The 13,903-nt window shown below is 54.1% G+C and overlaps 2 protein-coding genes across 2 annotated transcripts; one reads left to right on the top strand and one right to left on the bottom strand.

The window, feature by feature from the left end:
- Positions 1-3,744: 3,744 nt before the first annotated feature.
- Positions 3,745-6,148, top strand: BDP81DRAFT_312242 (fungal-specific transcription factor; the record flags this gene model as incomplete). The annotated part of the gene is made up of 5 exons (XM_060583782.1): positions 3,745-3,865; positions 3,925-4,133; positions 4,203-4,554; positions 4,614-5,295; positions 5,350-6,148. The coding sequence occupies 5 exons, from the start codon at positions 3,745-3,747 to the stop codon at positions 6,146-6,148; spliced, it is 2,163 nt and encodes a 720-aa protein (XP_060449016.1).
- Positions 6,149-11,114: 4,966 nt separating this feature from the next.
- BDP81DRAFT_446728 (OPT family small oligopeptide transporter) lies at positions 11,115-13,853 on the bottom strand (the record flags this gene model as incomplete). Its single annotated transcript, XM_060592101.1, has 5 exons — positions 11,115-11,602; positions 11,660-11,901; positions 11,962-12,167; positions 12,218-12,972; positions 13,025-13,853. 5 exons carry the CDS (start codon positions 13,851-13,853, stop codon positions 11,115-11,117), a joined length of 2,520 nt encoding a protein of 839 aa, XP_060449015.1.
- Positions 13,854-13,903: the final 50 nt, after the last annotated feature.

The raw sequence follows: 13,903 nt of genomic DNA, 5'->3' as shown, positions 1-13,903 counted from the left end.
GCCACCAGCCCAGGGTCGCAGTGACAGTGACAGGGCAGGCAGCAAACGCCGCCGCTAAATCGCAAAAGCATGTCTCGGGGCCTCTTGCTTTTCTCATCCAACGCTAGCGAGCGGTGGCGCCACTGGCTTTGGAGGCTTGCAAAACATTGATCCAGCTCCACGATGAATGCCATGCTTCTTCTCTGCATGAAGCTCTGCAAGAAAGATCTGCGAGACGACTGCTAGGCTGCGCGGTGTCTGTGCCACGCACATGGGGCCATCTATTCGTACGTCTCAACTCTGAACCTCATCAAACGAGCGTTGGATAGCGTTGCACACCAGCGCTTCGTCACGTCGCACACACGAAGAGTCTTGAACGTTTTCCCCTCTCAACATGACACTGACATTTTCTGGCTGCGTCCAGTTGAATGCTGTGCTCGCCTTCCTCAACCACTCACTGGCTTCTCCTAAGATTACGAGCCGCAGCTCTGACAGCTCCTTACCGTCAGTGCGTTGCTGTCACCCCAAACTCCTCAACTAATAGACCAGACCAATTTTTTCTATCGGACATTTGTAGCAGGAAAAGGTCAAGCGCGACGGGCAGAGATATGTTCCGCGAGAGAAGGTTCATCATCATCGAAGCACCATTTGCCATGCACGTCAATCCATGGCGCATGACATACGAGTACCTACAATGCAATAGGGAAACAGCCTACTCTACTGTTGTCTTCTTCCAACCCGCCCACGTACTTCCCTCGAAATCTTGGGTTGAGCTTGCAGTAGATTCGGCCGCCATGGACTATTCTCTCCGTCTCTCTCGCGTGCTGCACCAGGGCGTTATATAAGCCGGCGGCGCCGTTCTGGTTGTCTTTAGACGCATGCCGCGCACATGGTCATATTGACCCCCGTGCTGTCCCATCAAAGACGTTTTGGGCCTGGGCCTGTTCTTGTCTGATCTGCTGGAACGGGACATTAGGGTCTCGCCTTCTTCAGAGGATCAAGAACAAATGTGAGTCAAACTTGGTTCGCCCACCCCCTTGAACACGACTTTGGGCCCCTCTCGAATTCTCCCAATCCGACCTGATCCAGATGACATGACGGGGGCCCGAATTTCCCATGGCTCCCGTCTTGAAGGAAACCCCCCCTTGCCCTACAATGCGGTCCTAGCTTTAAGCTGAATCCTGCGTGGCCCACTCCCACCCCCCCCTCCCTCCTCTCAGAGCCCCCCTGGTCTGCATCCTCGACCCTCTCTTGGTCCCCGCTTCGCATCGCATCTTCGTTGCGCGACTCGACTCGCCTCGAGCTTGTTGACCACCTTGACCTTGACCTTGCCTTTGCCTCCAGCTCCAGCTCGACTTTGACTCCACGACCCTGCTTCCCTGAAGGGCTCCAGTCCAAGTCGCTCGCTCACCCCAGTCCCCCGACTCCCCCGTCCCCTTCACCTGGCCTGACTTGCGTTGGGCGTAACAAGCGCGCGTCCTTCGTACTTTGCCCATTTTTTGATGAGTCTCTTGGACTGGTCTGGTCGCCTGTCCCATATCCGATCAAAGTCTCGCCCTTCCCTCCCTCGCCCGCCCAGGCTTCTCTCTATCCTTTTCCTCATCCTCGTCTGGCCTTGTTCTATCCGTACTTGTCTCTCGCCTCCACGTCCAAGTCCGTCCGTCCACCCGTCCCCCGTCATCGCCGACATCCGTCTACCGTAACGGCGGTCCCCTCCATCTCCTTCCCATACCATCCCACCGGTCTTGTCCTGCCCAGCCGTCCAGTCTTGTCCAGCCCTATCCTTTCCTGCTCACCCGCAGCGAACCCACCCGGCGCGGCATAACACAAGTTGAGATCTGCTGCTTCCCAGGTCACATCTCATTATCACGTACCTCGAGGTGTTGCTCTTTAAAGTAACCACCCCCCCCATACCCGAAAGCCCAAGCTTCCCCACTTGCGGTTATCCTCGCCGCCCATCATCGCCCAGCGAGCTTGCTTGTCTGTCGTCGGAACATTTCAGGAAAGCTTGCTTGAAGAACCGACCCTTACTAGCTTCCCGCCCCCCGGGGCAAGAGCACGGAACCGTCTCTGCGGCTGCGGCTTCCGCACCCTCATCTCCTACCCGCTGCCCTCGTCCGTCACTCCCGTCAACTTACTGCAGCGAGAGGGAAGCATGAGCATGCCTATGCCTGTGCCTATGCCTATTCGTACTTGCTGTCTGCTGCTATCAGCCTCTCTACAGTTCACCTTCCGGAACAGCTTGTACACTTACAGTTACCTGTAGAGTGTAGACCCTCGAAAACAGCTGCCGCCCAGTTCCGCCCTCCTCCGCCATCCCCGCCGCTGCGACATCTTTGGCCTTGGTGCGGCCGCTGCTGCTCCGATCTCCAACTCCACATACTTTTCTCGTCGGATAACGGGCATCATCCAGGGTCCATGGACTGTCGGCTGATGCATCACCATCCTCGACAATGACCCGACCCAAGGTCCCAGAGGACAAGCGCCAACGGACTGCACAGGCCTGTGACACGTGTAAGCGTCGGAAGCAAAAGGTAAGCATACTGTTCTCCCCATCCCCCACGTACCTTATGTGCCCTACTCTTGTTTCTTTCTCGTGGCAGAGCCCAACTCCAAGCCTAGCCGTCCAGTGCTGTCGTCACTATTTGTTGTCGATTCTTTCCATCTTGTCCTGCTCGTCCGTCACGTTTTACCCCAGCTGTCATCCTATTAGTGCTCTCTGTACCGGCATACAGCCCCCCTCCGTGGCGTTGCCAAAACGTCTTGCCAGGCTCCCCGCCATTTCCTTGCGCCGGTCTTGGCTAGTTGCCAGAAGAGCCAAGTAAAATCCCATCCCAATTACCATGAATGGGAGTTCAATCTGCCCATCATTCAATACCTAGCTCATGTATCGGGAACTATCTCTTGTTGGGTAATTCCCCGATCCGATATGGCGACGAATCCTCTAGTCGCGTTGATCGCGACCTCACAATTCGACCAAAAATACACTTTAATCGTGCCTACTACCCATGGAAGCTCCTCTGTCTGCCTTGATTGTCAATGTTACGTTGCCAACCAATTCCGGTCCATCCAAGTGGGTGGTGGGCATGCATGCAGATACACCATTCTCCATCTGTTTTCCGAGGTGTTTCTCGCAGCACATTTCGCATTTATTGCTGAATTTGCTGGACCCTCAAACGGGGCATCTCCTCGAGCACCCAGGGTGCCCCTCGTCAGAGCATGTCTTTGTGGGCAACCCGACGATCTGGTCACAGACTTCCCAGGATCATTGGTTCATCCCATGAAGCGCCCCAGTATCGATCTACAACGGGTTACCGCCTTGCCGGTCTCGTGTACACCGCATCCCGGCCTATCTGAATGACCTCAAGCTCGGCAAGTGCTAGCTCTTTGCAATTTTCCGAGACCTTGTCCCGTCCCCCTCCCGCATCACGTTAGTCGCCAAGTCACCTCCAGTCGCTGACCGATACTTGACAGTGCAACGGTGCTCGCCCTTGCGGCACTTGTACCAAGAGGAGTCTTCAGTGTACATACACGACAAGCAATGGCTCCGAGCAGACCACCCCGGACCAATTAGCTTCTCCTTCTAAGCGTCGCAATATTGAAGAACTACCGACGGTGAAGCCAAACGCCCCAGATGGCTCACTCACATCTGAGAGCCCCGCGGCGGCCACGACCCCATGGGACTCAAGACCGCACCAACCAGTCACCGATGCGAAACCAGCAGCCGGGTTTGATATAAAGCCATCCATCGAACAGGACCATGAAATGCTGGGAGTAGACCGCGAGTTCGATATTCGCTCCAGACACAGCACCGCCTCAGGACCTGATGAAGAGACCTCGCTCATGCAATCTACCAGAATGTTGCAGGATCCTACAGGCAGACTCCGTACGTACACAATGCCAGAGCGTTCATTGCCTTTTTCTTATGGCTAACCACACAAACAGTCTACGTTGGCGACTCGGCCTCCTTGGCTTATCTACAGCTCATACGAATGATTGTGGAGGCGAGCGTTGGGCCCAGCGACTTTACCATGGATCCTAGCCGCCACAAGATAATGGAGGCCACCAGTGCTATTCCGAATAACATTCGGCCTCCACACATTCTGCCCGACAGGGATACAGCTAACGCACTGCTGGACTCCTTCTTTACGAATGTACGTGATCCCCCGCCCCTTGACTACTTGGTCCGATGCTTATAATGTGTGGTCGCTAATTTGCTATAGACCCACGGCTTGATCGAGGTCTTCAACAGAGCAGCATTTGAAAAGTCCGTGGAAGCTTGCTACACAGACCCATTGGCAGCACAGTCTTCTTTCCTCTGCTTGTTGCATTTAACCTTTGCTATCGGCACCGTCTTGGGCACGCCAATTCCCGGCAGTAAGGAAGACGTGATCTTCAAAAAGCTTCGAGCAAGTCAATATGACCGCGCGGAGCTATTCTTCAGGAGTGCTAAAGCTCTTGGTGACCCTGTTTCCGGGTTTGAAGACGCGGACTTTTGGTCTGTGCAGGCACTGTCATTGATGGCTGTCTATATGCTAGCGATATCAAAACGTAACGCAGCATACGCTTACTTTGGTGAGGCCACAAGTGGTCTATTCTATGCAAGATATGATAGCTAATGCTTTGGTGTTTAGGGATGGCGGTCCGCTCTGGCTTTGCGCTTGGCTTACACAGGGTCCACGAGAACCACTTTATTTTCAATGGCGAGGAGATTCGGCTCCGCCGCAACCTCTGGAGAAGTCTATTCGTTCTCGATCGATTTCTTGCAGCTTCATTAGGCCGACCGGTCGCGATTGACGAAGAGGAGTGCTCCGTAGACGCACTTTTGGTGTTCGAAAAGAACGCTCAAGGAGAATTGATTCGCGTTACAGATCCCGATGATGGGCTCGACGCTGCCGTGCGATCCTGTCGAATCGTTGGGCAGATTCTCAAAAAAATTTACGCCCGCCGGCGAATCTCAGTCCGCCTCGTTCAAGAGATCTGGGAGCAGTGCAACGCCTGGTACACTACTCTGAGCCCCGAATTGGCGGGTGGCCGGGTGGCCGCCGATCCCAACAGCCCCGCGCAGGGCATCGCGGCTCTTCATGTCAACCTCTTACACTGCCACTCCATTCTCTTACTGACTCGTCCATTTTTCCTATGCCTTTTGAGCAAAGTTCACGGCGAGCGAAGTGGTCTCGCTCTCCCGGTCCCCCGCTGGATCAACCGCATGTCCAAGTACTGTGAGGCATGCTTGCACGCTTCTAACCAGACCATCATCTACGTGCAGAAGGCATTTGAGAGCAACTACCTCCCCCAACGAAATCCCTTTGTCCTGTATGTAACTATATCATTGATCCACAAAATGCATTGTGCTAACATCTCCCGCAGCTACTTTCTCTTCGCCGCCTCGCTCGTCATCTTGAGCAACGAATTCGCATCTATATACCCCAACCCGACTTACGCGGCCTCAATATCCAACACCATCGCTATTATGCGCTATTGTGCTACCAGCGATCCGCAGGCTACCCGACTCCTCTTCATCCTCACGTCTTTCCGCAACGTCGTCTACGAGTTACAACAGAAAAAGACCGAGCAGCCGGCCATGCCCGCGCCCCAGACCCTATCCCCAACATCCCTTAACGACCCCATAGGCACCATCTTCAAGTCTTCACGCAAGAATTCGCTGGCTGCTACAGTGTCGGGCATGACAGGAAACAAAACCAAGCCAATGGCGCCGCCGCCGCTTTCCATGAAGACGGATCATACCTTTCCCACGTCTACAGGCCCGTCAGCCGGCGCCTCGCCGGCGGGTAGTACCCCCAGCATGTCACAGGGTGACCAAAGTGCGCGCATGGGCGGCGACTCGGACACAGGTGACGGAGAGCTCGAGTTCGATCAGCTTTGGGGCTGGTCGGCTGTGCCCAACACGGGGTCTAGAGGGCCTCTTGCTTCGGGGGCAGCGGTACCAGCTGCCGCCGGGGTGCTTCCAGTCGCGGTAGCCGCGGTTGCAGCTCCGAACGTGAACGCACCCGTGTTCTCTGCGCAAGGCCCCGGCCAGCAGCAGTTTCAAGGCTTTGCGAACTACGTTGTATCTGGCGGTCCTAACGGTGCTGCGGTGCCAGCGGCCGGGCCTCCGGGGTACACGGCTCCTAGTGTACCAATGTACGCTCCGGCAGAATACTCTTAGTATGGGTAGTTCTGGAAGCATTTTGGGGCACCTAGTCTGCAATGGACATGGCAGCCAGTAGCACATTTGTCGCGCCGAGCCTGGGGCACAGAAAAGTGATTTTGGGAGGAAGCAAAGATACCCAGAGGATGACGAGGAAGGCAACCATTTCTCTTTTAACAAAACTTAGATTAGGGGGGGGGGGTTGCTAAACGTCGGTGAGTTGGCTTCTGATTCGGTTCAGAGTCACCAGTTTGACGGATACTGTATTGTACTGCTACGAAGGCTGGACTACCGGCCGCGATGATAGAAGTTGGAGCCGAGGGGAAAAGGACGAATAATGCCAAGCAACAAAGTTAGGGGGAAGACCAAAGGAGAAGCTCTACATTGGGCTGGAGAATACCAAAAAGTTCATGTCATTTGCTCGATTTCGGCAACCGAGAAGAAGGTTGCGTGTCTGACTGAATACTTTGTACCTTTGTAGCTACGGTGGATGCCGAAGATAGTCTCTCCTTTGTCAATTTGCCAATCTCTAGGGGGTTCGGCTCAACAGCGAGACAGCTTGCAGTCGACATGATGTACGGATAGAAATGGACGACAAGCTGATGTTGCCCAAAATCCCGGACTGCAAGTGACCTTCAAGCTGCTTTTACCGGCAGGTATCCCCGTTCCTTAACGGCAAGGGGGGAATGCTCCATTTTGTCCCGGGTCTTGAGGCAGCGTACAGGATAAGGCCACATTTAGAGTTGTGCCTCGTCTTGGTATTGCTTATACTCGATGTGCTCTAGCTTCTAGGTTCTGAGTTATTGTTGCCATCGTCATCGCCATCGTCGTCGAGATACTCGTCGCCATCAAGGATTTGGATCGCGACGTTGTAGAAAGGGGCCGAGGTCAGCGGACGAGGTATAGTGGAACCGAGTCGGAGAAGTCGGAGAGCAGGAGGTGTTCGTTATATTCGGGTACAGGGCCTTTTGAATTTGTTTCGTCGACGAGAGCCTCTAGGGCCGAGGGTATCGAAGAGTAGTCGGGTTTCGTTTCTTTTGGTTTCGATTTCGTTACGGGAGGAGGGGAAGCAATTCGCGCCTAGTTGGGCCATCTGGTTGGGTTAGAATCCCTCACTGACAGCTACTCCAGTTGTCGAATTCTGTCGAGAGAACAACGTATGCGGCAAGCGTATACGGAAATGGATCCTAGAACGAGATGGGGGTTGTCCCACTGGACGATATGAGAGAAAACCGGTCACCAGTTCCCCCCTCGTTAGGGAACTACAACCCAAGAAATAGCCAAAGTTTAGAACCAGACGTTATGTTCTCGTGTCTACGGGACAGAAGCACGAAGACGAACAAGTCGGTAGGCCAGATGCGGTTACTCTCCTCTCGTTTCGGGAACCCAATCTAGTGGCTAGGTTGACTATGGGAAACTCAGTATTCGTACGATTAGGTCGTGGTGCTCTTGACCCCGACGTCCACAACTCCGAACCTGCCGGCCCGGATCCCCCTCTTTCCCCCCCCCTTTTTCCCCGTACCGACGACCAAACATATGCACAATTCCTATGATACCTACGAATAGTGTGGACTTGAGCCGCGCTCTTTGGGACCAAACGCTCCGGCACTAGTTTGCAACGGTCACCAGTCAAGCGCGTGGCCGCCACGGCATCCTGTCCCAGCAGGGTCTGGACTTTCGTTGGGAACTTGATGCGTGGCGTGGATCGCGGTCCTCGGTGGCGGCGAGGAAGGCTAAGGCTTACCTAGCGCCAGGAGCCTCAGCCCTAGCCATTAAGAGACACTAATGCAGTCGGGGATGAGGCGGACGGCTGAATTGCACTTGTGGTATCATTTCCGCTGCGCGCGGCTGCCATTGGTACTGATTCTTGGGTAGTTTCTTTCGACTAAGTTGATGTCGGGGAGTTCAGTTGGGGCCCCCGAGGATCCGCGGAAGATCCGCTCCTTGTTTGCGCGGGATCACGATGAATCACCTCCTGTCTAGCCTTCTCCTCTCAAATTCCCAGCCTCTCTCAATTTGTCTGTTATCTGCTTCTTCCTCTCCGCCCCTTCTTAACTGTGAGACATTTGGGAAGACAACAAGCAAGACATAGCAGGGGGGGGGGGGGGTCTTCTCGAACCATCGCGGGATCCGCGAAGGTTAGCGGCAGATTCGGCTTGGAATGTCATTCCCAGTTATGGGGTATCCGTAGGGCAAATTAGCTTCCCTCTCTCTATCTAGTGACAGCGACTAGTGAGCCGCACGCGACGACTGACAAGTTTCGGAACAGCCCGTTCTGGGCGTGTTGGGACTGGGGAGGGCGGTGTGAGACCGTGGTGTTCCAACGGCGAACACGTGAGGTTACAGCCAATCCGTGATCACTCATCAGTGATGCCCCAATTGATAAAAAAAAAAAAGTCTCGGCCCTATATTCTTCGTACGATCTATGCATACCGGCGTGGAGTCGGCGGGCGGAAAAAACCGGAAAAAAGAAGAAAGGAAAAAGCAAGCTTTGCATTCCAGGCATGGTTCTAGAAGAGGGAGAACCGGAGATGGGTGAATCGGTAATGCAAGGGGGGGGTTTATTAGCACCGATCCTGATCTTACACATGCAGACATGGTCCAGAAGCATGACAAAGTGCAAACAATGTTGCAGTACTTCGTACTCCCAACTCTGTAGACCGGATGTCAGAATAAAGTGGGAAAAGTGGCTGGACCGAAGTTGCATCGCATTAGGCCGCATCATCATGGCCGTTGTTGCCTGCCCCCGGGAACACTCGGTCAAGAAAAGGTACGTAGCGCATGCATCGACGACTTGCAGCTTGCATCATGAGCTTCAAGTGAGGCCGCCGGGGTTCCTTTGCGCGTGGCTCCCAAAGGCACGCACGGGAGAGGACCAGCCAATGAATGCTGCCGTTGGTTGCTGCAGCACCCGGTTCACAGGGCCGGCCTGCAATGGCATTCACCAACACGCTGTTGGAACTCGGCGAAATAAATGCAACATTGGCATTAATGACATTGACAGCCAACAGGAAAATCAAAAAAGTTTGGGGACCTGCGGCTCTTGGATCCCCGAAGAAGCTACTGTTACCGAAACCCACATCAAGAAGCTTGAACTTTGAAAGCAATGGGAAATCTCCTTCCCCCCCCCCCCCCACTCCGGCATCTCTCAGCCTGCAGGCGATTCGTAATGAGAATCCGAAAAGACGATGTACGTTGTAGCGACCCCACCCATTCGGCCGGTATTTCGTCTTACGGCATTGGACTTGGACGGTCTTTGCAGGTCCATCGCTTTCTTGGCAATATATCAGACTTTTGATATCTCGAGGACGCAACTCAACAGAGCCGAGGCGGCGTGGCCAACCGCGGACTCTCCGCTAGCAGAAAGAGCGTCTTCCTGACTCGGCTGAACTTCTGAGGTGTCCGCACCTGTGTTCTGTATGTCCGTAGTTCTTCTGCCCTTACCTCGTCGATTATGGATAGAGTGAGGTGCCGAGCCTCGACACAAGGTCCAACGTGGTGGCGGCTCACTCAGGCATAAGACGTCCTTTGTGCGCAATTTGTTCGCACTCTTTCTGAAATCCGCTCCGGACTTAAACATGATCTGCCGTGTCTGCATACAGGAAACAACGCTCGAAACAGAGATCAACTCCACTCAAAGCGACTCCATCTCTCACTGGCACTTTTCGCCCCCGACAGGCCAGTGCCCACCGGTGCCACTCAATGGAACGGCAAAAAAATAAAATTTGGTCCCTCCACTCATACCTACTACAACGTCCAGGTCGGTCCCTGCGAGGTTGCGTTTTTGCCCGCCCCGCCCCGCCCCGCCCCGCCCCCGTAGAGGATCCACCTGACGGCCCCGGCGGCTCTTGGCCCCCGAGTCGTTAGCGCCAATAAATAATCCGCCGCGCGCGTTGCCCGAGGTCCCACCCGTCAAAATCGTTATTTTTTGTGCTGCCATCCATGATCCCCATGCCAAGTGGAGGAGGAGGAGGAGGAGGAGGAGGAGGAGGAGGAGCGTGCGGTAAACACATTATCTGCCCACTACCGCTGCGACGTCGTTGGTTTCGGGCCCCCGAGATCCTGGATGTGAGATCTGCGTGTTTCTCTGTCTCTCTCTCTTTCTCTCGGGCTTGGAATGCCGAGCTTGCATTAGGGTCTCGATACTCTTAGTGAAGTCTGCGGGGACTACTGTAGTCATGCAATAGTCCATGGCGCCGCCGATTGAACGTCGGCCGAGTTGCGGCGGGCACTTATGCTTGTGTCTCGTGGCGTCGAGGCGCTGCCCGCTTGTTGGGGACGTTGGCTGCTGTGGTGTCGAAGCGCGGGTTTAGGGTGTGTGCCACGGGTATATCGCGATTCTCTCGAGCTCTGGCCAGTTTTAGCGAGATGGCTTGCCGGCGTCAAATGTCAAATAAATAACTTCGCTGTGATTGAGACGCCAAATGGGGATGTTCTGGGTTGGAAGTCACATGTTAAGTGTGGGATCAATATTTCTACTCATTTCTGTTTTCGGGTGATGGAGTATGGGGGTGATGTCTATCGTAGAAAGACGCCGTTGCTTTCGTAAAGCGTGCTCTCATGAAGTACTGCCATGATGAAGTGCTTCCCCCTGTTGTGTGCCTGCACAAGAAGAAAATCACCTACAGGTTTTGAGACATGCTGTCCTCTCAGAGATCACATGTCTGAGTGTTTGTTTTCTCCAAGTCGTAGTGTAAAGCGGAAAGTGGAAATTAGACACAACTCGCGTGAAATAGAGAGTATACACAGTAGATAATCCATCCTTAATATCGTGGTAACCAGCCCTTCTACCCATTTAAATATCCTTATCCAATATCCATCGGTTCTTTCCAAGTAATCAATCCCCTGACCAAAATGGGGGAAATAAAGAGGAAGAGACGGACATATCCACGTCTCTCCTAGCGTTCCCTGTGTTTTGCGGCTCTTTAGTGATACAAAGTCCCATTTTAAACCCTATTTTGACGCCGATAGCTATTGTCGATACTCACCAGCTTGCCGGACCAAACTTTGTTCCAGGCGCGGGCGTGGACTGGATAGCCGTGCCCTGCGCGTCCATGGTTGCAGTCACGATATCGTTACCCCACCATTTAGGCGGCTCAATCTTGTTAAGCGTGAAAGCCAAGAAGATGACGAGCGTGGCGAGCGCCAGGCCGAGGTCGAGACCCGACGAGGTGAGGTAGTTGAGCCGCGACCACCAGCCAAAGTGCTTCTTGCGGATGTACTGCTGGAATACGTAGCCGACGATGCCCCAGGAGAGGTAGTTGAGGGGCGTGGCGGGGGGGATAGCGCCCGCACCGCCAAAGATGAGGGGCGCCATGAGGTACTTGACGGGGGACTTGGGCCACTTGAGGGCGGCGAAGTAGAAGATGACGGGAAGGATTGCGCCGAGGCCGAAGAAGATGAAGAGGCCGGAGTAGACCTGGCCCGGGGAGAACATGCGGGCGGGACCGATGAGACCCCAGATGACGGATGCTGGACGAGGGGTTAGTTTTGTGGCACGACTGGATAGTATGGGTGAGGACGACATACCGGCAAAGAAGACGCGGCCACCTGGGCAAGAGAACTTGTTCTCCTGGTGCGGCGTGCAGACGTCGGGAATGTTCTTCAACGCCGCGTTGAGCACGGCGATCTGGATGAAGCAGGAGAATGTCGTTGCGACAACTTGGCACATGAACATGGTTCTGGGCGGGATCTTCATGTAGTGGCCAAACTTCAAGTCAGAAACAAAGCTGAGTGACTGAGACATGGTGATGTAGCCAAAGGTCTTGAAGCTGTGCAACTTGTCAGCACGAATGAATCAATGAAGTCGAGTGAAACACAGTGTTACTCACATCATGAGCGCGAGAGGGCGTCCAGGCTGAATGTAACCGTAGATGAACTCCGTCAAGACATTCAGACCAATCTGGTTGTTCGTGACGGCCTGGATGATACCAATGGGCAGCGAGAAGCCGAAGGAGATGGCCACCGCCAAAAGGAAAGCCCACCAGGCGAGGTTGGTCGGGTAGTACAGAACGGTGAAGAAACCTAGACCAAGCATCTGGCCGCGGGTTAGTTTACGGTGACCACGCAACCTGAGGGAGTACTCACGATCACGAAAAGACCCATGTACCACCAAGTCGGTGCTTCCTTGTACTTCTTCATGAGCTTCATGTGGATATCGGGCTTCTCCTTGTTGCTGTTCCTGTACTGGGCCCAAATTTGCTTTCCGTTGTGCAGATAGGTATACACGATCAGGGAAGCAATCGCAGCGAACGACAGACCGTAGGACATGGCGAACGTCGTGCTGATGAACAGCGGAGAGTAGTTCTTGTACGCCTCCTCATTCAGTGTGAGCTGAGGAGTCAGAATACGAGACGTGTTGTACGGGTTGCCAGTGTTGTCGTACGTGCCCGAGTCGCTCATGGGCAGGAACTGAGCGTACCACACACCGCTATAGTGGAAGGCGGAGGCGCCAATGATGAAGAAGGTGACAACACCGATGAGGGTGTTGGCAATAGCGTGCCATGGGGGAATGAGCGGGGAACCGACGAATCCGGAAATCTGAGTCCAGTCGAGGGTCAATGGCAAAATGGACAGACCACTCGTTCCACCGAACAGCTGGTTGATGATGACATTGTTCGGGGCAATCCAGGTAGCAAATGCCATGATACTGAGAAACTGGGCGAGGAAGCCGGGAATCCAGTAGTAGCAGAATGAGCCCAAGACGATGATACCGAACCACTTGTATCGAGGCATGCTGCCACCGATGAAGGTGGGATCGGGCCTGTCATTCGTCTCATACATGGCATTCATCAGAGTGACGGAGACCAAGTTTCCGGGCCAGATCATAGCAGCCGGATAGACTGGCAATAAAGTCAGCAAACCTAAATGATAGTTCTCTGATGAGTAACGCACCGAGGAACTTTCGCATGATGCCGGCAATTCCGTAGCCCAAGGACTGAGTGGAAATGGTGAGAAGCAGTTGAAAGACGATGCCAAAATCCTGCTTGTAGAACACCAGTTGGGCCAGAATAATGTCGGTAGCGTAGGCAACCGAGAAGGACACACCAGCCATCACGACAATGATGGAGTGCTCCTTGATGTTGAATGGTCCCGGGTTCAAACTCCACTTGATGCCGAAGGTCTTGAACTGCTTCGTAGGCATCACCTTGGCCCAGCCCTGACCGATAGGCCATGCAATAATTTGTGCAATTAGAGGACCGAGACCAATGGAAGGCTGTCGTAGTGAGAACAACGTGTTCATTGAAGCACCAACAGTGACCAGCATGAGACCGATAGTCCAGGCTCGGATGGTGTTGCAGGGCATATCTTCGTCGTAGTTGCGAACGGCTGCGCGTACTTCAGCATACGGTGAGTCCTCTTCCTCCTCCCTCTTCATAGCCAGCTCATCGTCGACCTCCTCGGTGGGTGTCGTTGCCGCGTTGCGAATCCTCGTCTCGTACTCTTCGGGCAGGTTCGGATCTAAGAGAAGTTCATGTTCGGACCCTTGCTCATCTTCATCATCATAGCCGTGATAGACACTTGACTCACCCCATTGCGAGAGCCTCTCTTTCAAGTCCTCGACCGGGTCACGGTCTGAGAATCTTGAGGTGGTAGAGTCGGCGGGATTGATCTCGCGCCCACTGACCTCCACCTCCGCTTTGGTATCGAGCCCGCGATCGTTGTCCGCCATCATGGGTCCTGAAGCCGTACCAGACGACTTGCCATTAGATGGTTGGGGCATGTTGAAAGTATTCCCAGGAGTGTGGGAGCACAATCATCAACGACAGGGTC

Source organism: Colletotrichum phormii (assembly GCF_030913505.1).
Source record: "Colletotrichum phormii strain CBS 102054 chromosome Unknown BDP81scaffold_4, whole genome shotgun sequence".
Taxonomy (NCBI): Eukaryota; Fungi; Ascomycota; class Sordariomycetes; order Glomerellales; family Glomerellaceae; genus Colletotrichum; species Colletotrichum phormii.
This window is presented reverse-complemented; position numbering and strand designations above follow the sequence as displayed.